Genomic DNA, 25,283 nt, shown 5'->3' on the forward strand with positions numbered 1-25,283 from the left:
TGTTTCGCCCACATTTGTTAGTTTAGTGTATTGATGGGTTGAAAGGACACACCTCCACAGCCCTCTTAGCCCTTCCTGCACATTCAGTTCAAGCCAATACCTAATAAAAAAAAAAAAAAAAAAAAAAAAAAAAAAAAAAAAAAGGAGCTTATAGTAGACATTGGTTCATCTTCTAAAGAAAAACATGTCAACGCTGTCACCGTGTACTTCATTATAAGGAGATAATTTAGTGACTTTTGCCTAATTTTGTTGCCTTCCTATAAATGATTTTCAGTGTCGGCTCACAGGGAAGGCACACCTATATTTTTACTTTTCCTAAACTTACTCCTGGCTACCTAATGTGGCTTCATTTTTTTTTTTCTCTCTCACTTTGGGTTACTTCCTGGAATATGACTTATCCTGGATATTTTGGTCTGCCCTGAATATTACCCATGTTAGTGACCATGTAAGGTAGCCATTCAAAGGCATGTCTAACTAAGAGGAGGCTTAAATAATATCAAATCTAACTTTGAGTTGCAGAATATATTTTGCAAATTGGCAGGTGAAATGCGAACCTGCCTGCAGTTTTACCCAGATCATAGACTCCACTTAGCGCTTGAGCCCATGAGTGTTTTTATTTTAAATGCTAAGCCTAGCCTCTGGTTGACTCACTTTTTCCCTTTTAGTTGACATCAAAGTTTAAGTGATTGTGAAAGATGTGTTCCTCTTTTACAATTGCAAAACCAAAGCAATCAGCCAAAAAAAATAATGTAATATCTTGAAAGCAGTGTGTAATGTTTTAGTATAAATGGATGATCAGCCTTTGAGTTTGCTGTTATTGGTTCTGGGTTATTTGAGAAGGTGTTGTATTCAGTCTTGGTATAACGCTAAATGACTTAAAGATTGCATTTTCAGAGTAATAATCTAGGCCACACCCATACTCTTAGGAAAGTACCATTAACTGAACACTCCCCCACCCCAAAAGAAAATAACATTATTTCCAGCATCAATTTTTCTGCTTAGGGGTAGAGAACACAGACTTGTGTTCAAGTGACTGCATTCAGCCCCGGGTAAGGCAAAGGTAGGTATAAGTTAGAGAACACAAGGTCAGTTAGAGATGAACAAATTCAGATCAAATGAACAACACGAGGACTCTAGCTAACAACATTGCATTACGTGGGCAGGTCTTCCCCTGGTAAGGAAAGAGAAGTGGGTAAGTTACCGGTAGGGAAAACTGCTAGAGGACGTTTCCAGGGTCCTCATCCCTCCGGTGAAAGATGTAGTTATCAAGACACTTGACCTTGTTGATTCTAGACATAGAGACTGGAGCAGACACCTACTGGGTCTACTAAAGCTGAGGAAACGATTTAACCCTCCTAGATCTCAGCTGTGATGTTTATCCTCTGAATCTTCTAAGGAAGCGCCTTTATCTTCCCAATGCAGGTTTTTTCCTAAACTAGAAGCACGCTCCATCAGATGGACATCTATTTACCACATCTTCTAGTCATTCAAAACAATATAATGAAAGTGGAAACTGTTTCTAAATTTTATCTATCCATCGACTAAAAAACGGTTCACCTGTACTTCTTAGTGACTTTTTTTTAAAGATTTATTTACTTATTATATGTAAGTACACTGTAGCTGTCTTCAGACACTCCAGAAAAGGGAGTCAGATCTCTTTACAGATGGTTGTGAGCCACCATGTGGTTGCTGGGATTTGAACTCATAGCCTTCGGAAGAGCAGTTGGTGCTCTTAGCTGCTGAGCCATCTCACCAGCCCGTGGCTTTTATTTTTAATTTAGACCTGAAGTTTGAGTTTGCATGATGAGCTTAGCATCCTTTATAGAAAAATGTGACTCTGAAGAGCAGAATTAGAGAAGCATTGGACTTCTGTTGGTGGGAGCATGCACACTGAGGCACAGTGTCTTTGAAAAGACAACTTCACTTGTGATCCAAATTTATAAAACCCTGGGCTTTGGAAATACAATAAAATACTGTCACTTTGCTCTTCAACAAAAATAGTCACTTAGACACCTCTCTTTCTGGAATAGAAATAGATAGATATTATATATGATTTTCAAGTTCTTTTTTTACTTTATTTCCAGTTTGAATTCTATACCTTCCTTCAAGAAAATTGTCTACAGAGAGTATGAGCCATATTTTAAGAAAGAAAAACCACGAGCTAGCAACTCAGGTAAGCCTAAAAAATATATTTTTAAATTATTATTCTATTGGTGTTTGGACCTACAATCTAATGAATGCCAAGGAAAAAGAAAAAAAACCTCAACCACTGGCCTATATCCCTGGTCTACATCTAAATTTTTTATTCTAAGACAAGGTCTCTGGGGAAGACTGTGAATTGTGATTTTTCTGTCTCAGCTTCTCAACCAGATGGGATTATAGGTCTGTGCCACCAGACACAGCCTGTAGTTTTTATTTTAAATATAATTTTCATAGAAAATATTGTACCCTTTATGCTTAAATACTTTATACTTCCATTGTGAACTGGTCGGATGGCTCAGTAGCTAAAGGTAATTGCTGCCAAGCCTGAAGACCTGAGTTCTAACCCAGGCCCCACACGGTAGACGAAAAGAACTTAATCTTTCAAGTTGGCCTCTGATCTCCACACATGCACCATGATGCATGCACACAAACACACCCCAAAATAAGCAACTAAATATTCATTTAGTTATCTTCCGTTATAGGATATGTGATGTTTTTTATCAAACACTAGCAGTATAATATATATATATATATATATATATATATATATATATATATATATATATGCTCAGAGAATATGGGACTCCTTCTTCAAATTATTGAGAATTTTGTAAATGGTGAAATTTAAACCCAACTGCAGTTCTTCTGAGCATGGGGTAATGTGGAATTGAACAGGTCACATGTTACACAGCCAGCCATGCCTTTAGCCTCCGTCAATAAAGCCAAACAAGAAGTTTCAGTGTTTCACTTTGTGTTTATTCGTCTAGCAAACCCCGGGTGAGCGCCTTCTGCGGGCTTGATGTGGCATTAGGCACTCCGGGTGAGCACAAGAGCAGTAAACTTAGACTTCCCTTAGCCGGCACTGGTGTGTCCTAACAGAATGAGTTTGCTATTGTTTCTATCCAGCTTCCTGTAATCATTCAAAGGTGCTACATATGTTTGATCCTCTGCTTTTCCAATAGCTATGGCATTGGAAGGAAACCTCTCTTCTTTCTTTCTTTTTTTTTTTTTCTTCTTTTTTTCTTTTGTGCTTCCTTAATCAACGATTAACTTACTGAGGGCTCTGAGACCTTAACTATAAAAACCTATTTCACAGGAATGAGAGAGGTCATCTCCAGGAAGAGCATCTTCCAGTTGCGTTCTTTGCTCACCTTCCCCCAGCCTGGTGATGATCTGTTATCTTTCCTAGGCTCATCTCCTGCCTCTTCTCCTCCCCCAACCCCTCTACCTCCTGCTCTCCTCTGTGTCTGTTGATCTCTTTTACTCTTCAAATTCTTCCTCAAATCAAATCTTTTCCTTCAACGGAAAAAAAAAAAAAAAAAAAAAAAAAAAACACCAGCAGAATATTTTTTTCAGGTAAATCTTATCTAGAAAAATGAAAATATCTTTCTGTTCCTTTTCCACTTCTCAGTGCCTCCACTCTTCTCTTCTTCTCCAAAGTCAGCCACAACTGTTACTTGCCCAGGAGCCATGTCCTTTAGGACATAGCTTGGATTCCTACCCTGGCCTGGCTTAAGTACCTTTTCCCTCTTCTGTATACTCCCAGTACCCTGAACTTGCTGTTAGAGATGCTGTGAGGTTTAATGAATACAAAGTATTTATAATATGCTCAAACATGACAAGAGCTTAACAGAACTTAACTACATTATTGTTATTGCTGCTGTTCCACTTATGAATTAGGTCTCCATTAGAGCATTCATATCATAATACTGTTGATATGCCAACACAATATTTTTGCTCATTTTATCTTCTTGTGCCTTATAATTTGCATATTTATTTACTTTTAAATAAAGACAGTTAAGTATTCTGTTAATGATCACAACCTAGGAATTCCACATCTGAGGCTCCATAAAGGTGAATTCTAACTTTCAGTCATCTGCCAGCTTGTAGAGATGACTGAGAATGGAACATTATAGCACAGTGTTAAGGAAGAGCAATACAGAACATTCTCCACTTTAGTGGTGAGGAGAGAGAGAAAGCCGGTATTGGGAGGCAACCGTGGGTGTGGGTGGGGCTATAAAGATGCATGTAGAACAAAAGTGGAGAACATGAGGGTTTAGATCAAAGGCTCTCAACCTCTGAGTTGAAACCCTTTAGGGAATGAATGACCCTTTCACGGGGGAGACATCAGAAAACACAATATTTACATTATGATTCATAGGAGTAGCAAAATTACAGTTATGAGGTCGCAATGAAAATAATTTTATGGTGTGGGGGGGTCACCACAACATGCTGAACTACATTAAAAGGTGAAAGCTTTATCTTGAGGGAAATAGAAGGACACTGAAGATCGTTTAAGTGGGAGAGAGTCGGACCCAGATTAGCACTTTAGGTACGGCTTTCAATATTGCTCTATGAGTGTGAACCAAATGCAATGCCACACATGTAGGAAAATGCCATCATAAATGCCATTGTTCCCCATGCTAACTGAAAATTAATTAAAAGCTTTGTTCTCTCTAAATATGGAAGCTGGATTAGAGAATAGCAAATCCATGGGCAGAGAAAATGGTAATGTGGCTTTGGTGCCAATCCAGGAAACAAGACAGCAGGGAAGCTGGGGTGGAGAACATTAAATGGATTCCAAAGATACTTAGGAGCTAAAATCAACCAAACAGGTAGTTAACTGGATGAAGACAAGAGAAGGGGATTATGACTGACATCAAAGTTTCTGGATTGAGTAGTAGAATGTACTGTGTACAATGTAGAATGTGCCGTCCAGCGAGAAAGAAAACTGAAGAAAAGAAGAACGCTTGTTTGGGAAGATAGTGAGGTCAGACTTGGAGGCTGGGGTGTCTGTAGAATGTCTACCTAGTGTTATCAAAGGAGCACGTAGGTACAGGAGTTTTGCTTTTAGGTAGGAGAACTGAGCTAGATAGATACAAATATTCAGGAGGCATCATAACCAGGTTACAAAGGAAGCTCTGGGGGGGGGGGAGGACACAAGATCACCCAAGGGAAATATAACGAGAAGAGGAGGCTGTAAACAGAGCTCAAAGGAGCAACAGAGTCCAAGGGATAAGCCAAGAAAGCAATGGTCACCAAAAAGCTTAAGAAAGTCTTCCTAGAGAGGCTGGAGGAGAGGTGGAGGCTGAGGGTCCCTGGAAGCAGAGACAAAGGGCACCAAGAACAATTGGTACTCATGGAGAGGGCCAGAAAGCCTGCTTTCTGCAGTAGTGGTGGGCTGAGAAATGAGGACAGGGCTCTGGGGAGTGAATGGGAGGTGAAGAAATGGCACCAGACGGAAAGAATAATTCTTCCTGAAATGTGGGTCCGACTGGGAAGAAGACAGGGAAGTTCTGGAGATCGATGAGAGATTCGAAGATATTTGGGGACAGCCCAGGGATGCGATGTGTATTAATTCAGTAGAAAAGCTACCTGTGGGGATAACTGACGGATCTAGATACAGAAGCAGGAAGTGCTGGCATTCAAAGCTGTTCCTTGAGTGGAAAGGCTGCTGTCCTTGCTGGGAGTCCCAGGGCGGAGCATCACGGTTATACTCCAGCTCAAAGTTGAGCGTGTTCAATAGGTTCATAAGAACTATGTAACTTGTAAGTAAATGAGAACATATTCACCAGGCCAAGAAGAGAAGGCAGGTATTCAAAGCTGAATGCTCTGTGGCTTTCACCGGGTTCATCAAATATTGATGCCATTACAAGGCAATGTATTGTGCTGGATGCACAGCGACAGAAGGGGCCACGGTCAGGCTGGAGACTTTGGAACTGACAGAAGGAGGCACCGGTAGTTTTTCCAAGAAAGAGACCACTGAGGCAGATGTCCTGTTAGATGTGTTTTCTAGTGAGTTCCTGAGACGCGCTGCTTTGTTAGTCTGAAGTAGACCTTGAAGGTTGGTGAGAACAGCCTGGATCTTGTTTAAACCCTCTTGCTTTAGACATCAGTTTCCTGTCAGACACTGTGCACTGAAGTATGTGTATTTAATGTGGGGCAACTGGGGAACTGAAACACCTCTTTTTATACAGTCCCTTCTTAAACTCCCAAGGATGCAGAGCTGGTGAGAAAGGAAAGGCCCGGAGGATCTGTCTGAGGTCTGATTGCGTGCTGGTTAGCACTGCTTAGCTCTAGCCCTGTGTTATTTTTCCTTCACTGCATTTCCTTTTCCAAACACTTGGGGTGTGGTTCTAGCTGAGCTCAAACAAGTCATGGTTCCTCAGCCCTACAGTAACAGGAGCCCAGACTTGGTTTACTAAATTGAAAGCAGAGGAAGTTGTTTGGGGTGAAGTCTGAAGGTGACATCCTAATGGGGTTTGTGGACACCTATACAGTTGGGAGAGGCCAGACACAGTTTCAGGAATCCAACTTGGGCTTCAAAGTGTTGAATCTCCACATTTTTTCCTAATGGAGGTTATGAAATCCATGTCCCCAGATGAGCTTTAATTGCTAACTGCGGCTGTCTTGTGTGACATAACTCTTTGTTCGGCCAAGAGCAGAGGATACAATTAGCTCATCTACAGTGCTCTTCCCAATTCTTCAACTAAATGAGACTGCCTGCTTGCTATACAGTCTTCTCCAGCCCTAAGGTGCATCACTCCTTCCCCTAACCTTCCTTCCCTCCCATCAAACCATCAGTGGAAAGGGCTTAGACTACACGGCTGGGGTAGGAGAAGATTCCCAGCCTTGGGTCTGCTGCATGCACTAAGGTATTTGAGTCACAGTTATGAAAACATCCTTTAGTTGAGCCTTAATTATAAAGAATCAGGAAGGGAGTTAAATAAATACCCCAAACTGTCAAAATGCCCATTGAAGTACGAGGTCTTACTGGGTCAAATAACCTAGGAAGGTTTTTCTTGGCAGCTGGCATTTGTTGCCATGTGATAGCAGCTATGTGATAGTAACAAACAAATAACCATGCAAGAGAGGCAGGACAGCAAAATACCGTGACGATGCTGCCAGTAAGTACTGGCCGGTGGGCGGCCTGGACACGTTGGACAGGATGAAAGGTAACATTCAGAAGACAGGGTCAGCCAGTGACCCTGAAGAAGAAGAAGAAGAGAAGGTCAGAAGTCAAAAGAGGAACCCATCTGGACTATTCTAGGAAGGCCAAGGTCTTAACCTGGCCCCTGAAGAATTAGAGAAAGATTTTTCTTGGGAGTTCCAAGACCTGGATTCTAGTCTCAGCAATGTCAGGGAGCCACTGACCAACCCTGGGCGAGTCAGTCCCCACTCTCTGTCCTGTTCTCCACTCACAAAGCCAAGCTCTGTTAACTAGCTCTAAACTGAGACATGAAGAATGTGACCTCCATGATCCTGCCCAGAGTCAACAGAAAAACAAACAAAAAAAAGCTCCTGGCATTAAAAACAATATAAATTTCAAGATGGACGCTTCCACCAAAGGAACAGGACAAGAGTGGCCAGGAAGATAGGAGCAGAGAAGGCAGGGACAGGATGACAGTGGCTAGAAAGATAGGAACAGAGAAGGCAGGAACAGGATGGCAATGGCTGGAAAGATAGGCAGAGAATGAAGAGACAGCACCAGAATAGAGAGGTGGGAGCGGACCAGGGAAGGCAGGACTTCTGCTGAGCTGTGACAAATTGCCACACATTTAGTGCTTTGGAAAGAAATGAATCAGTCAGATATCCTGGCACATAGCTATAATTCCTGCATTGGGAAGCCAGAACAATAAGATCATGAGTATGACAGGACGGCTTGGGTTACATGGCAAGACTCTGCCTCAAAACTTGTTCTTCTGTTAACAGTTACAGTTCTGGATGTGGAGGATCAGAGCAGGATTCACTGGGTTTAAATAGAGGTGTTGGCAGAGCTCTGTCCCTGTGGAACCCCCAGAGAAGTCACTCTCTTGCTTTTTCCTTCCTAGAGCTGCCTGTGTTTGTTGTCATGGTTTCTCCTTCGGCCATTTTCACAGTCAGCAGCATGGCACCGTCTAATTTCCTTCTTAAGCTTTTGTTGTGACCCTGTAGTCTGCATCCTTGTGACTACATAAAACTCACCTGGTGACCCAGGAAAATCTCAGGCTCCCGGAATTAACCATTAATTTAATCACGTGTACAGTCCCTTTTATCATTCGAGACATTGCAACATGGAAGGGAGGGCCATTATACTGCCCAGCACACACACACCGAACAGAATCATCGCATGGTATCTTCCATCCTACAGCATGCCACCATTGTCTACACAGCTCCCAGGCTAGCTCCTTGCTAGCACTATAACACCTTGTTGGCCCCACCCCTATTCCATAGCCAATACATTCTAAAACTCAAAGGTTTCATTTCCAGCATATATATCTGGGTTGTTGTTGTTTTTTTCCCCCAAAGACCTCCACTATGCCCTTCATCTTACCAATGTCTCTTTCAGAGCCTTCTATTAGTTTCTACCCCAGTTTCTCCTCAGATCAGTTTTAAGAAACAGACAACACTTAAAATCAAAACCTAGATGACAGACAGAGAGAGAGAGAGAGAGAGAGAGAGAGAGAGAGAGAGAGAGAGAGAGAGAGAGAGAGAACAGATTTAAATGGAAAGCAACAGAAAAGATAAAGAAACAAAAACATCTTAAAAGTCTGGATCATGCTGTATCCTGCTGAAAAACTTAACAGCCTCACTAATATCAGATGAAAAACGAAATTCCAAATGTTCTACTTGGCCCTGAGTTGGACCCAAGATGGTAATGTTTCTTTCAATGCCTTGCTCTCTTACCTACTAAGTGCTTCAGTGGCTATTGATTGCTCCCTCAGTAGGCCAAGTTTTTTTGGTGTCCCAGAGCCTTTGCATTTGCTGATCTCACTCACCCATCTCTGTGTTCCTCTGTCTTTGCTCCTCATAGAAAGCATCACTTTCTGAGAAAAGTGTTTGTCAGCCCTAACCTGCTTCCTATTCACAAGCCTAGAACAGACTTCTCTCTACAGGGCTCGACAGCAGCAGTTCTTGCCATCAGCTAGAGCTGATAATGTTTATTGATGCATGGCCCTTCCATCTTCACTCTTCCGAGTGGCGTCTTCCTTGATGTTATTCCAGCTTAAAACTAAATACCTGTGTGATTGTTAGGATGTTTCTTTTGATATTTCTCATCTTGTCTTGTCTACTTCTCATCTATGCATCAACCACAGACTGACATCTAAGACAGTTTAAGTACTTAGTATCTGATGGATGAATAGATGGATGGATGGATGGATGGATGGATGGATACAAGGTGTGAGGTGCTGTGTAAAGAGGTGGCTTAAAACTCAGTACCTAGAGTCATGTAGATTTAAGTTTAAATCATAGCTTTGCCTTTTGTTGCTTGTGTGATTTAGAATCTGGGGCAAACTATCTCTCAACTCTTTGTAGTTGCTTTGGGTTGAGGCCAAGGATTTGCCTTTCAATTCTTATGTGATAATTCATAATGGAGTTGATGGGCTAACAAAGATGCAAAGATCAGAAGGTGGGTTAAGTCACGTCCAAGAGAAGCAAGCCCACATCAGGACCAGGAGGAGTGGCAACCATCATCTCGGGGCCTTGCTACATGTTCCTCTCGCTTAGCAGCTGTGTCTTTCATGATCTTGACTATAAACAATTTCAAACCTCTCCTCCCTTAGGACTTCTTGGACCTACTTTATACGCTGAAGTTGGTGACATCATTAAAGTTCACTTCAGAAACAAAGCAGACAAACCGCTAAGCATCCATCCTCAAGGGATTAAGTACAGTAAATTTTCAGAAGGTAAGATGAGCGTATTATCCCTCTGGCAGGAGAAGAAGTAGATCACGTTAATATCATTGCTAAATATTAAGACTTGTGTTGTTAACCATGCACTCTTAGAGAACATTCTTTCCCCTGAAATCTGTAATTATAAAAATTGAACCTACTTTCAGTTTCAGAGATGAAAACAAATGGTTTTAGAGTCATCTAAACACTGGGATTTTGTTAGGTTCCTGTTCCTGGTAAGGTGGGTTGAAAAATTACCTCATGTGGCTGAATTTCACCATTCCATATGTTAATCTAAAAGTGGAAATAATGATACAGTCTAGGATGGTTTAAGACAGAAGTGAGTCAATGTTTCTATGGTAAGTACAAGCAAGACTCATCATCAGGCAGATAAATGCAAGGCAAATGGATTGAGCTTGAACTCCATGGCCACTGTGCTTCTCTTCCCCGCTTCTGTGACTTCTCATTGGCATAAATAAACCCCATGGTAAGGTGGGGCAAGCAAACATTTTTTATTTAAAGCCAGCTACTAAATAAATTAATACGTTCAGCTTTGCAGGCAATAAGATCTAAGCTGTCCTGGAAAGAGGAGGTTCCAGTTGAGGAGTTACCTTCATTCAATTTGTTCGTGAGCCTCTTTGTGGAGCATTTTCTTGACTGTTAATTGATATGGGAGGTTCTAGCTCACTATGTATGGTACTATCCCTGGGCAGTGAGCCCGGGCTGTATAAAGATAGGAAGCAGAGCAAGCCAGGGCAACAGATTCATGAGCAGAGCTCTGAGTGATCTCTGCTCCGGCTTCTGCCTTGGCTTCCCTCCATAAAGGATGGTAGCCTGTAATTGAGGCAAACTTCCCTCTCCAAGATGCTTTCGGTCAGTGTTTTATCACAGCAACAGAGAAAGAAATCGGGACAGTTGGCAAGTTCCTGGATGAGACAGGGTGCACAGGGGTCTCTTCTGTTCCCCAGATTCATACTTACTGGGATTCTAAACTAGAGTTCAGCAATGCAGAGCAGGATAGGAGAACAGCATGGCCACACAGTCTCTTTCAAGCTCCACTCCCAGCGTGGGAGAAGGTAAGAGTTGTGGACTCTGCCCCTCAGCTCAGCTGTTTGCAGAGGGAATGGACTTTGCAACATCGTTCATCCTCCTCCAATGTTTATTTGACCTCCCCATTGCTCAGTCAGCAATCACTAGTGAGACAAAATTATCGAATATGTACCCACATATCTGTGCTAGCACGTATAGCATTGCATATGCATGCCTGTAGTCCTATAAGTTCAATACAAAAATGGTAAATACAGATATGTGGGAAAAATTAAAATAAAAATAAAACACTTCCCTAGAAAACAAGATGTAATCTTAGTTCAGAGTTTCCCTCACGTAGAGAGAAGTCTATTGTGCCACACCCCTCTGTGTTAAAATACAGTGTCTCTGCATTTGTGTCAGCACTGACCATTGCCTATTGTCTACCTCTATAGCTAGACCTACTTTTGTGAGGATAATCTAACTACATGGTGAGCCAGCTCTGTGAGAGTCCAAATTCTTTCTCCCAGGAGTAAATGTTCACCAGGCAAACAGTGGGGGACAGAGATAAGAGACATAGGTTTGAGATTCTACGGCTGCAGGTAGTTTAAAAATGGGCTCCCTCCCCTGTTTGACAGAACATACAGACTGACTTGTGGAAATACAATTCCTTCGTAATGGTATTTAAAGCTTTGTATCAAGTCTGGGAAGACAGCTCAGCAGGTAAAATTGCTTACTCGACAAGTATGAGAACATGAGTGCAAATTTCCAGAACTCCCAAAGAAACCATCCATAACATCCAGTGCTTGCGGAAGGGGGATATGTGTGTGTGTGGGGGGGCGAGAGACAGAAGGCCTGTGAGGCTTGCTGGTCACTAGCTGAGCTTCGTGTTCACTAAGAATCTTTGTCTCAAGGGACTAAGAGCAAGAATGATCAGGTCTTCAGGTGTTCTCTGGCTTCCACCCATGCACAGGCAAGTGTACTTGCTCATGTGCATATTCAACACACACACGCACACACACCACTCACACACAACTCACACATGTACACTACTTTAAAAAAAAACAATTTTCTGTCACTAATTTTAATTAGAATGAAATTAATTTCATTTCCAAAAAGTCTATAAATAGCATGCATTACACTAAGGTTAAAGTCATGAAAGATTTTTGTGATCCAAAGACTTTGAAATTTTGTGTGACTATTTTAAGAAAGTCTGTTTTATGATAAATCTTAATAATATTATTGTTCTTTCATCTCTCTATCTTTCTTTCTCTCTCCCTCTCCTTCCCTCTACATCTCCGTGTGTCTCTGTCTCTCTGTCTCTGTCTCTCTCTCTCTCTCTGTGTGTGTTTGTGTGTGTGTGTGTGTGTCTGTGTGTGTGTGTGTCTGTGCGTCTGTGTGCATATGCACACTGAGGATGAGACCCAGTATTTCAAAAATGCTAGGCGAGCACTGTCCCACTGAAGTCCATTCCCAGATCCTTGATTCTTATTCTTTCATTTGATTTATATTCTTGATTTATCTGTGGAGTTGCTTTGTTCTATACTACAAAATTATTTTTAGAGTTATATAAAATGCATTAAATTATATTTAATGTTAGAATTCTATTACATTTAGTCACCTGCTAGTAAGCTAGAGTCCTAAATTTTAAAAAATCCAGTAGAGCTTGTATTTTGCATCTAAGTACTACAAAATTCTGTATATGAAAAGTTAGTTCTCGGCTCCAACACTTCCAGGATCAGAGGTGAGGAGGTGAGGAGGACACAACATCTGTCCCCAACACCAGGAGTAACTGGGACCAGTGGGACCCAGGCACTCAGGAACTCTGCCAGACCAGTGGCACAGGTTCCTTCCAGTCTGTCTGGGCTGGTGCCCTGAGCAGACCTTGGGTGCAAACTCTGCAGCCAGCCCCACAACACCCAGAAGCAGCCCCTCTCCCAGGTCCTCTAACACATCTAGGATCAGAGGATCACAGGGTCCCAGGAACTTGGTCACACCAGGACCCCAAGGTCCCAAAGGCAGCTTGACCCCCCAGGAGCTTAGACACACCCAGGATCTCAGGATACCAGAATCACAGGATCACAGAGTTAGCTTGGCGCAGAGGAGTTCTGACACAACCAGGATCACAGGAAGGACAGGCTCTAGTCAAATATAGCCAGGGCAGGTACCACTAGAGATAACCAGACAGTGGGAGGCAAACATAAGAACATAAGCAAAAGAAACCAAGGTTACTTGGCATTATCAGGACCCAGTTCTCCCACCATAGCAAGTCCTGGATATCCCAACACACCGGAAAAGCAAGATTCAGATCTAAAATCACTTCTCATGGTGATGATGATGATGATGATGATGATGATGATGATGATGATGATGATGATGGAGGACATTAAGAAGGACATAAATAACTCCCTTAAAGAAATACAGGAGAACACAGGTAAACAGCTAGAAGCTCTTAAAGAGGAAGCACAAAAATCCCTTAAAGAATTACAGGAAAACACAATCAAACATGTGAAGGAATTGAACAAAACCACCCAGGATCTAAAAATGGAAATAGAAACAATAAAGAAATCACAAAGGGAGACAACCCTGGAGTTAGAAAACCTAGGAAAGATATCAGGAGTCATAGATGCAAGCACCACCTACAGAATACAAGAGATAAAAGAGAGAATCTCATGTGCAGAGGATACCATAGAAACATTGACACAACAGTGAAAGAAAATGCAAAAAGCAAAAATCTCCTAACCCCAAAAAATCCAGGAAATCAATGACACAATGAGAAGACCAAACCTAAGGATAATAGGTATAGAAGAGAGTGAAGATTCCCAACTTGAAGGGCCAGTAAATATCTTCAACAAAATTATAGAAAAAAAACTTCCCTAACCTAAAGAAAGAGATGCTCATGAACATACAAGAAGCCTACAGAACTCCAAATAGACTCAACCAGAAAAGAAATTCCTCCCATCACATAATAATCAGAACACCAAATGCACTAAACAAACAAAGAATTTTAAAAGCAGTAAAGGGAAAAGGTCAAGTAACAAATAAAGGCAGACCTATCAGAATTACACCAGAGGCTATGAAAGCTAGAAGATCCTGGGTAGATGTCATGCAGACTGTAAGAGAACACAAATGCCAGCCCAGGCTATTATACCCAGCAAAACTCTCAACCACCATAGACAGAGAAACTAAGATATTCCATTACAAAACCAAATTTACACAATATCTTTCCACAAATCCAGCCCTACAAAGGATAATAGATGGAAAACACCAACACAAGGAGTGAAACTACACCCTAGAAGAAGCAAGAAAGTAATCTTTCAACAAACTCATACAAACATAATTCCACCTCTAACAAGAAAAGTAACAGGAAGTAACAATCACTTTTCCTTAATATCTCTTAATATGAAAAATAATATTCCCAACATATCCTAATCGATTGAAATTCAAAAATATGAGGAATTAGAAATTTGTAGGCTGTCATCCTATGGTCTATCTAATTTGGTAATGGCAGAAATAGGACCAATATTGTATAATCCATATACACTTTCTGCTTGTTTGTACATGACAGGGTCTTGCTGTGTGCCACATAATGGTCTTGAAATCATGATTCTCCTATCTCAGCCTCACTATTAGTAGGATTGTTTATTTGATGTTTTTACACTATACTATGGTTTTCAGAACAGCTTACATAGTTCAAAATTATTTATACAGCCAAAAGAAATGTAGGCAATTAACTTGGGAGGTGGCTTGTAAGAGAACAGCAAAGAGTGAGACTGAAGGCTTTGCTTGATATTTGTAATTATTGTATCAACTTTGAAGAAGAGGACTTGATAAGTTACTCTTATCTGAGATGAATGCTTTTCAAAATCATCACAGCCAATGAACAAGAACCTTACCCTCACCTAACGTCTGTGTCACCTTCCAAGCAGAACCATTGTTCACTGAAACAGTTGATGAATGACTTCATAGATAGACCATCTTAATACACATACTATTTCTTAAATGAATGTAATCTGTTCCCTGCGGGCTGAGAATGACGACAATCACTCAAGTCAAATAGCTTTGACCATAGCAGGAAATATATATCCAAATATGGTGCCTACAATTCATTCCTTGGTGCAGCAGAACTGTCAACTCTTAGCTTATCTACTATGGAGGTAAAATCCTTTGGTGATGTAAGGGACATTCAAATGCAGACTTATTACAATGACCTCAAATGTCCAAAAACTGTTCTTATTTTGTGTTTGTACCACAGTAAGAGCCAAGATTTCAAGCTCTACTAAAAACAAAACAAACAAAAAGACTATTTATTTATGCTCATTAAAAAAACCTAATAGTGATATATTATTTTAAAATATCATATAGTTAATATATTTGGAGTGATTTGAAATTTATATTGAGAAAAACATATGTATTTTCAGTATTGCTGTAGACAAAAATCTACATAGGACTGTTCAATTGATTGTTGTTTTATATCAAACACTTTTATAATATTTTTATTGTTACAATATTTTATAAATTCTAAAGAATATGATATAAAATGAAAGGTTTTCAGGTTTTGAGGGGGGCTCTCTGGGAGGAGTTGGGGTACAAAAAGGAAAGAAGAATGTGATGTAAATCTATTTACTCAAAATATGTTTTTAAATGTTAACAAAATCAGAAAAATTGGAATTATATATCTTCTCATCATAATGCAATAAAACCTAAATCAAAGAAAAAAGTTAGTTCTCTAGAATGTTCATAACATTCAAATTCTTAATACAGTTTGTTTATTTTTTACCAAGTATGAAACAATTATAATGATTAATATAAAATTTCTCATAACGCACAAAAGCATCATTTTCCATTTAAAACCCTCATATGTCTATGCAGTGGAATCAAATTCATTATACAAAACCAGCATTAATTTGCCCATTGTCCAATTTATAGCTTCCAAATGAATGTTCTGTTTCTATGCAATGCACAGGGGCATTCACTGTATTCAATAAACAGGAGGGGAAAATTCACACAAGAAGAATAACAGTTAATGCGTGAGCAGCCCGAAGGGTAACAGAACCTTACAGAACTTCACTTTTCCCCGAAGCTTGCACGCACCACTTAGCACTTAAAAATGTACTGGGGGTCTCTCTGAAAATAATTCATACAACATGACAGGGATAAACTCATTATAATGTCGACTGGACAAAGCCAGAAAGAACTGAACAGAACTGAGCAAATACAAAATGAAGGAGACCTCTCATATAAGACGTTTACTCTGCCACAGGATGGACGAGGACCTGTATGTCCTGTCACAACCCATTCTGTCCATTTCTCTTCTTTTCAATTTAGAATTTTAACTTTATTTGGATCGCAAAGTCAAAATAAGATTTATTTTTTAAAAAAACACACTTCACAAATGCTTCCCCTAAATAGCTGTTTCTGTTTTATTTCATATTGTGTAGGTTACAGAATGAGAAATATAGCCCTTGTGTTTTATTCTAGAGGTAAAATAGTGTGCAATGAAAAGAATAAAAACGTGATAAATTATACGCTAATACTTTTAGTGGTAGTCTGTGTGTACTCACAGGATACATTCATTCCATGTACAAATCCATATTTGTTCGCTATATATTTCCTGGTACCCACAATTCACCTTTTAAACAATTAAAATTACCATTCAAATATACAAAATGCTATCTTACATTATATTGAGAAATGGAATTTTTCTTTTGGACATCCATTTGTGTTGCCATAGCCACCTTTTTCAGGACCGGCATGCGTGACACAGAATTCTGTTTTGTACGGGTTTTAAAACCCACTGGGGGTTACACTTGAGTGCGAGCCACATAAGTTTCACAACTCAATTTGATGACACTAGGAAAATCAGTCAAACACCTAGATGGCAATTCTTACATAGGTTCCTCTTCAGGACAGGCAGCATAGGATGTTCTGACTATAGCCTCCGAATTGAATAGTCATGGGGAAAAACCAGGGCAAAGCCATCACACACATCATGTGTGTTCCCTGGTCTCTTGCATCTGCATCTGGCACAGAGCACAGGATGCTTGGAGTGGTGATGAGGGTTGTGGTGATCACTGTTGAACTAAACTGAAGGACTGAGGACACTATATTATCATCCCTTCACTCAGAAATGTATTGTCAGTGAGTATAAGCAGTTATACTGTCTTATTGCCAATTTTCCTTACCTTAAAGCAGATACATTACTGATATAGATTCCATGTGTGTGTTTTAAATTTTTCATATGTTGGAAACCTGATCCTTAATGAGACCATATGAGGGGTGGGACCTTTGGGAGGGACTCAAGTCATAGAGTCATAACCTTCATGACAAATTTTGTACCGTTAGAAATGGAACTTAGGGTGAAGCTCCTTCAGCTTCTATGTGCCTCCTGAGAACAAGATGAAGTGAGATCCCCCTGTACCAAGGAGGGCTTCATGAGAACACTGACATGTTGAAACCCATGTCTAGCCTTAAGGTACATGAAGAATGGCTTGCTTAGATGCCACCCAAGCTAGGGAATTCTGTTATAGAAGCCTAGAACCAACCCAATCTAGTCTTTCTCAGATGTGTTAGAACACAAGAGCACTAAGATATTCTTCATCTAAACATAGGGTCAGATCTGTAATGCTCAGACTCGAGAAGCTGCGACGGAAGGACTGTGATTGACAAGACGGCTTAGGGGATGAAGGAAGACCCTGAAAAGGATTAGTCTCTCTCTCTCTCTCTCTCTCTCTCTCTCTCTCTCTCTCTCTCTGTGTGTGTGTGTGTGTGTGTGTGTATGTGTGTGTGTGTGATAGTCCTCATAACCCATAAAAAAGTATCTCTAGAAAAGGAATTATTTCATCTTAATTTAAGATAAAGAGCTTTAAAGGAATATTAAGAGCCCTTGCCAAGTTCACAGGATTACAACCCAAAAGTTTTGATTCTGAGGTCAGGGTTTTATGTGCCTTCTCCCTCAGCCTAGCAGGAAAGGGTATCATGATTCATATAATTAACGAATATTCAATCATAAATTGTGATCGAAATTGGCTCAATGTGTAAAATTCTTATTACACAAGTGTGAAGACAGGAATTTGGATCCCCATCAGGGGATGTGGCTATGGTAGCTCTCCTGTAATCCCAGGGCTTACGAGGTTTAGGAATCCTGAAATCCAGCTGACTAACTAGATGATGAATCAGTAATCTCTGGTTTCAAGTAAGAGACTCTGCTTCATTATATAAGGTGGAAACCACTAAGGAAGATACCTCACATCAACCTCAGCCTCTACGCGCACACGAACACACATGCCATCATACACATAACCTACATATCACATATACATATACAAAAACAATCAAATAATTTTAAAAAGACCATCATCGCCATATAGCATAGAAGTCAGAGAGTGCGCTGTATTTAGTCGGACATCTAAAAGATAAGCAGACATCTTATCAGACAACCTCTTACCCCACAAAGTAGGCCAATTTCTGCTTTTGGAGAGCCTGTAAAGACAGAAGAGAGATGCTGCTTCCCGCTCTAGGAACCCTCTGTGGGGTTGCAGCAGCTAGGACAGTGCAAGCTTCAGTTCAGGAAACAACACCATGTCTTAAGCCTTGAGACTGTGGAGGAAGAGCCACTTAGTAAAGGCCAGGATGCACACTTCATGTAGGGCAGCTTGAGGAACCACATGCCTACCAGTTTTTGCACAAAGTCAGAACTAAGAGAGTGACCCACCTTATCAGTCCTGTTTGTGTTTCCTTCAGAGCCTTCAGAGATAAAGTTACCCGTTTGTCCTTTGAGACGCTTCCTCAAAGACTTTTCTATTGAGAGTCCACATTATAACTCACAGGAAGTTACTTAAGCTTTTCTCTTTCCTTGGCCCCTGATCATTATTAACATTCAAATCCTGTTTATCCCTGGAGTGGGAGTTTATTTGATAGTAAATATTAGTTATTAGCGTTAAACCTTTTATGGTGGGATAGATGCAATACACTCAATTGTTGATTTTTTACTCTAGAACAAGAGTCATTGTCTCAGGAATCAATGATAGTGAGGTGAGTAGTTAGACAAAAAATGATTGTAATGGACACTAGTGGGCAGAAACTAAACAAACAAACAAACTACCCACAGCCAAGACTCCAGATCAGCCAGATGTTATGCCAGAATTTACCTATGCCCCCAGATTGCTGAGATTTGCATTGTGTTTGTTTTTAAAAGAGCAATCAGTGATGTAGGGCCCTAAAGAATGCATCCAGATTTTCTTGTGGTGGCATTTAATTTGTTTTCATATCGTACAAGCCTAACAGATTTTAGCTATGAGTTGGTGACCTTACAGCAAACATGGATTGAGCGTATATTCCATGCTTGCCATGTGCTATGAAAGATACCAAAGATGCTAAGCATAGATGGTCTAACCCCTTCCTTTAAGGAATCCACACTCCAGCAATCAAAATGTGCAGAATGATAATAATTGTAACCAGGTAAAAAAAGAATATATCACAAGTATTTCATTATGAATTTTGTTAAGTACTATAAAAGCAAATGTATGTAAAATAATCAGAGATGAGGGAAGAACTAACTAGTATTTGTCTTGGCTTCAGAAAAGTGAGCATGCATTTATCTAAAGGATAATGGAGCATGAACACTCTAGACAGAAGGAACTGTATCTGCAGAGACCCTGAGTGAGATAGCATTGAGCATGTCCAGGGTATAGAGAGGAGGTATGGGGGATGAATACATAGTAAATGGTAAGAATCACAGATGATGAGGTCAGAGAGAAGTTGGGTCCACCTATCATATGTGGCATTATGGTCAATGTTAGAGATTTTGTGAAATAAGCAAATCCAGATATAACTTCTCAACTCTTCCATTGTGTGGCTTCCATGCTTAGGACCCTATTCAGCGTATCTGTATACAGCACAGCAGCAAACAAGGTCCCTAGCAGAGCTGACCAAACTAGGTGCCCTGTTTCTCGCTCATACCTGGAGAATGCAGATCTGTGCTGATTCTGTCAAAGCTCATGCCACATTTTGAGTGCACAGATTTTTATGAAGATGGTTAAGGAGTTTGGCAGTGCTTCAATATTAACATTTAGGGAACTGTGTTTGAGTCTTTCCATTGTATGCCATGAAGGAGAGACAAGAGTGATCAGGAGAGAGACGGAAGATTAGAAAATATCTGAATTTAACTGGAAATGAAAAGATATTAACAACACATTAGAGGGTGTGAGGAAATTATTACAGCATATTAATGTATTTTAAAACCCATTTAAATAAAAAGATACTGAAGATGAGCAGAACACACATGAACTGCGATATAATGTCATGTTAACGAGTGTTGTTGGGTTTCAAAAGTGATGGGGGCAGAAAAAGAGCCTAGGACTTTTGAAGGGAAAAATATCTTAGAACTTTTCAGATGTGGTACAGACTACAAACCTATAGGTGAAGGAAGGTCTGACCAGGTCCCGCCCTGCCCCCAGTATCACAGGTTATTTATTGCCAAGGCTATTGGCTACTCTACCTGTCCGATGGTAAGGCTGAAGATGGTAATTGCTGAAGATACAACTTATTTATGTTATTGAACATGGAGAAGTTGAGCTGGTTCCCACCTTGACTAGCAGTCACCCCTACTGACTAGCAGTCATGATTCTGGAAGGTACTCTGAACACAACCAGAGGAGAAATAATTATCAATTTTATCCAGCCACAAACTCTGCAACCTACAGGAGAAAATGATCTGCCTGCCACATATACTGGTACAGTAGTGGTGCAAATGTTATGGGAGTAAGCAACCACTTCCTGATTAGAGGTGGCCAGAAACCCGAGGCTAGATGGATCATAGACCCTGGTGATAACTACTGTTATTCTGCTAAAGGGACAGTAAGGCGACTCCGTGACATTCTCCTGTAACCATAGGTCAGTGCCTTGCTCACTCATCGTCAGAGAAGCTTCTGCTTACAGTAGATGGGAACCGATGTGGAGACCTGCAACTGGATGATGATGTGGAGAGAGAGAGAGGGAGAACACAAGTTCAAATAAGACAACTTCCCAGCACTGAGATGGGGAAATGGACACAAGGTCCCACCCTTCATTATGAAGCTATTTGCAGTTGGTTCCTGCTAGGAAAGGAACATTTATTTTTCTCCAATAGAGTGACACTGGGTACATGAATCTCACTCTATGGAGGGCCCCATGTTCACGAGTAGTGGGTTAATGAAATATGGAATCTATGTTTTGGGGTGAGCTTTTTGTTTTTGTTGTTTTTGCTCTCTGTGTGTGTGTGTGTGTGTGTGTGTGTCTGTCTGTCTGTCTGTCTGTCTGTCTGTCTGTCTGTCTGTCTCTGTGTCTGCATGTGTTCTTTGGTCTTGATTATTTTGGTCTTGTTGACTTTTTTATTAGTCAGGTTTTTGTTTCTTTGTTTTGATTTTTAATTTTTTTCCTGGTTGTTTTTCAGAGAGAGAGAGAGAGAGAGAAAGAGAGAGAGAGAGATCATGAAGCTAGATGGGTAGGGAAGTAGATAGGATCTAGGAAGAGCTGATGGAGAAAAAAAGAATATGCTTAAAATATAGTATGAAAAAAATTTAATAAAAAGAAAGAGAATTGACAAAGCTGAGAAGTGGGAACAGGGAAAAAAAAAAAAACGGCACCAGAGCATACCATGGCCAATGACCAAAGCCTAATGATAAAACAAAACTATTCAAAGTAGACAGAAAAAGAGACACCCAAACGGGGAGGGGCAAAATCAGGAAACCGTAGCAGACCATTTGCTCTGGAATCAGTGCAAGTCACATGACAGTGAGGGGCATCCTTAACCTGCTGTAATAGAATATATGTGAGTTATAGGACATGAGTAAACCAAGCTGGTACTGACCCGGAGGGGCCTTCTCTACTGGTTAGGCTCCATAGTACTGGAAGACTCTATGCATACTACTTGGGAAAGGACATAATCACCAGTCTTACTCAGCTATGAACTCCGGCAGCTACAATGATAGCACGTGAGGTATTGTCTTAATTGATGATTGATGTGAGAGGGCCTAGCCCGTTGTGGGTGGTGCCATCCCTGGACTGGTAGTCCTGGTTGCCATAAGAAAGCAGGCTGAGCAAGCCAGGGAGAGCAAGCCAGTAAGCAGCACTCCTCCATGTTTTGTGCATAAAACCCTGCCTTTCAGGTTCCTGCCTTGCTTGAGTTCCTGCTTGGATTCCCTCAGCAAGTCGCTTATGGTGTTTTGTCACAGCAACAGAAACCCTAATATATGATGCCTACCAATCACAAAGGGATATATAATGTATCATCTTATTTATATGACATTATATAAAAACAAAGTTTTAGTGAAAGAGAGTAGATAAACAATTTCTTGGGCCTGGGTAGGAAGAGGCACTGCCTACAGGTAACATAAGGATACTTTGAGCAAAGGAGCCATTCTCTACGTTCACTATGACTGGCTATAATGACTATACACATTGGTTACTCACCAAGTATACTTAAATTTGATGAACTTTATCATATATCAATCAAATTCAATAACACAATAAGAAATGGGAGGCTGAGAAGGACAGGGATAGAGAAAGAAGGAGAGAGAGAGGGGGGGAGGGGGCTAGGAAGACCAAGCATTTCTCTTTTCAAAAGTGCAATCACTTCAGGAAAAAATAGTTCCCACTGGCCTTTTGCCCATAATATGAAACACTTCAGGATTGTTTCCCTATACTCTGATGGTCTCACCTTCTACCAAACAAAGGTAACTTCATCCCAAAGAGAAACCTTGGCATCAACTGATGATAGGGAAAACTTCACCTAGTTGAGTGAAGAGTGCCTCTGGCAAAGAGGAAGCCAGTCCCTCTCGATTGCTTAGGACCCTGACCTCTCCCCTTCCTGCTCTGCTTGCTCCATCTGTACCACGTCTCAACCGTCCAAACTCCTTTTAATCTAGGTTCTTCTTCAAAAAACGGAAGACTAATTCACCCCTCTGCTGCTGGAGGGAATGCCTGGTATGCATAGGTTTTCAGTGGGACTTCGTACAATGAAGCAAGGCATCTTTACCCTGAGACAGACTTGCTTCATATGCCCAAGGAGTAGACTACGTGCATGAGCTGGATGCAGGGAGCATCAGGGTGGGGAAGAGACAGAAAGGCTCAGTGGCAAGATGCAACTAAGAGACAAAAAAAAAAAAAAAAACAAACAAACAAAAACTAAGGATGATTGCCTGGGAAAGAAGACATTATATGTTTTCAGAGACAAACAAAACATGCAAACAGCACACACATCCCAGGCCAACAGTAAGCTAACATGACTTGTGAAGAACTCTGAAGAGAACATACTGATTCTTGTATTATGCAGTGGTTCATTGGTGAAATACGATTTGAGTCTCTGATTGCATGCAAATAGTTGTTCTGATATCCTGAAAACTAACTTGGTCGGCCTTAACTGGTCTTTGCTAGTAACAATTACCCCTCAGGGCACTGTGAAGTGTAAATATGGGGATAGAGGTTGGCATTTGTGGTGTGTGTGTGTGTGACCCCTCTGAGAATAAAAGTTGCTCTGAAAGGCAAGTGATCTGCAGAGCCAGCTCCTCTTGCTTTCCCCACACTGGAGAGTGGTTGGAAACTCTGGATGTCTTTGTGGCTGTCATTTCTCCAGGGGCTTCCTACCCAGACCACACATCCCCTGCCGAGAGGAAGGATGATGTCGTGGCTCCTGGAGAAGAATACACCTATGACTGGATCGTCAGTGAGGACAGCGGGCCCACGCCTGATGACCCACCATGCCTCACCCACATCTACTATTCCTATGAGAACCTGACCCAGGATTTCAACTCGGGTCTGATTGGGCCTCTGCTTATCTGCAAGAAAGGTAAAAACAATACCTGCAGAGCCAATGACAGCAAAGATGCTGGGGGCTAGCTGGGAGATTATAGCTGAAGCTTGGGAGAACCTTGGTACCTTCCTGTAGGTGAGGCAGGAGAAGTGGGTGGAGATCAAATCATGGCTAAGAGAAAGCAGCACTTGGTACTGGCTTTTCCCACTTCTTCTTCTTCTTCTTCTTTTTTTTTTTTTTTTTTTTTTGGTTTTTCGAGACAGGGTTTCTCTGTGTAGCCCTGGCTGTCCTGGAACTCACTTTGTAGACCAGGCTGGCCTCAATGGCCTCGAACTCAGAAATCCGCCTGCCTCTGCCTCCCGAGTGCTGGGATTAAAGGCGTGCACCACCACTGCCTGGCTTTTCCCACTTCTTCTAAAGCCTCCCTTCAACTTAGTCATGGCAACTTCCTTCAAGTCTACTCTGACATTGTGCCTGCATACTCATATGACCAGTAATGCTTACCTCAGAGCCAGGTCCATTCATTTTGAAGTGTACAACACCCTAGTTACTGAGAGAGTTTCTGGAAATGACATTGGCTGGTACAGCTGACATAGCTGAAGTTTGTGTTGGAGGTGATTTGGTTTATAAGCATGTGTAACTCCAGCTTTCTTTTTTGCTGTTAATTGGTTGAAGGTGGTTTGGTTGGTTGGTTGGTTGATTGGTTGGTTGGTTGGTTGGCCTGTAGTTTGGTTAGTTGGTCAGCCTTTGAATTTTTTTTAGCAGAAAGGGCCTTGAACTCATAGTGATATGTCTGCCCTAGCTTCCCTCGTGGCATATCACAGGTATGAGTCATCGTCAGTCATCATCCCTGACTCAGCTTGACTTCTTAAGATCAAGCTGAACAGTTTAGGTGTAGTCGGCAGATTTTGTGAGTGTTGACTTTTGCCCACCTATGCAGATCTGTATCTGTGAGGCTTGGGATTTGAGGCCTTTAAAGGATGAATAGACTATAGTCTAATGCTCAGGACAATTTCACTTCAGTTTCAGTGTGTTTTGTACATGAATGAGGCAAAGCAGTGATCCAAGGGAGGATGTTTGAGTTCAGAAAGACATGTAAATCAATGCTAGTACATAATACTAAATGTAGACAGAGCAGCCCTTTCCCAGAACCTTCTCAGGACAGACCAGTCTAAACACAAGTGCCTGGCACATACTATAGATAGGTTATATCTGGGAAGGCATGAAAGTGAGTGCACTGACAAGATTGGGTTCTATAGCTATGTTCTGACATCCAGCAAGGATAACACATTTTATAAGTTGAATGTAAGTGTTTGTCACAGGAAACATAAAATCACATCCAAGAACAATCCAGGGACCAAAGTGCACCTGAGTGCACCTGAGCTGAAAAGTCCTCATCAGGGCATTGTTCCCCATGGGTCATCCTTTTGACCGTGTCCCAATAGTCAGGAATCCCATTAGCTGTGCTTTGCAGAAATACACTTGAGTTTCTCCTTTCTTCCTGCTCTTACTCTAAGACACTTCAACCCATCTTTCATTAAAACATCCAAAGAACCACAACAGACTGTACCATGCAGATAATGTCATTTATACCGACACACAGATCATAGACCC

General features: G+C 41.1%; 1 protein-coding gene across 1 annotated transcript in view; it reads left to right on the forward strand.

Annotated features, from left to right (window-relative positions):
• The window catches only part of F5 (coagulation factor V), a 69,997-nt gene that overhangs the window by 815 nt on the left and 43,899 nt on the right, over window positions 1-25,283 (forward strand). Inside the window, exons 2-4 of the mRNA XM_021198636.2 lie at window positions 2,085-2,173; window positions 9,747-9,869; window positions 23,493-23,705. Coding sequence (XP_021054295.1) covers window positions 2,085-2,173; window positions 9,747-9,869; window positions 23,493-23,705 — 425 coding nt within the window. The remainder of the gene's footprint in view (window positions 1-2,084; window positions 2,174-9,746; window positions 9,870-23,492; window positions 23,706-25,283) is intronic.

The sequence above is a fragment of the Mus pahari genome, chromosome 5 (assembly GCF_900095145.1).
Source record: "Mus pahari chromosome 5, PAHARI_EIJ_v1.1, whole genome shotgun sequence".
NCBI classification, from domain to species: domain Eukaryota; kingdom Metazoa; phylum Chordata; class Mammalia; order Rodentia; family Muridae; genus Mus; species Mus pahari.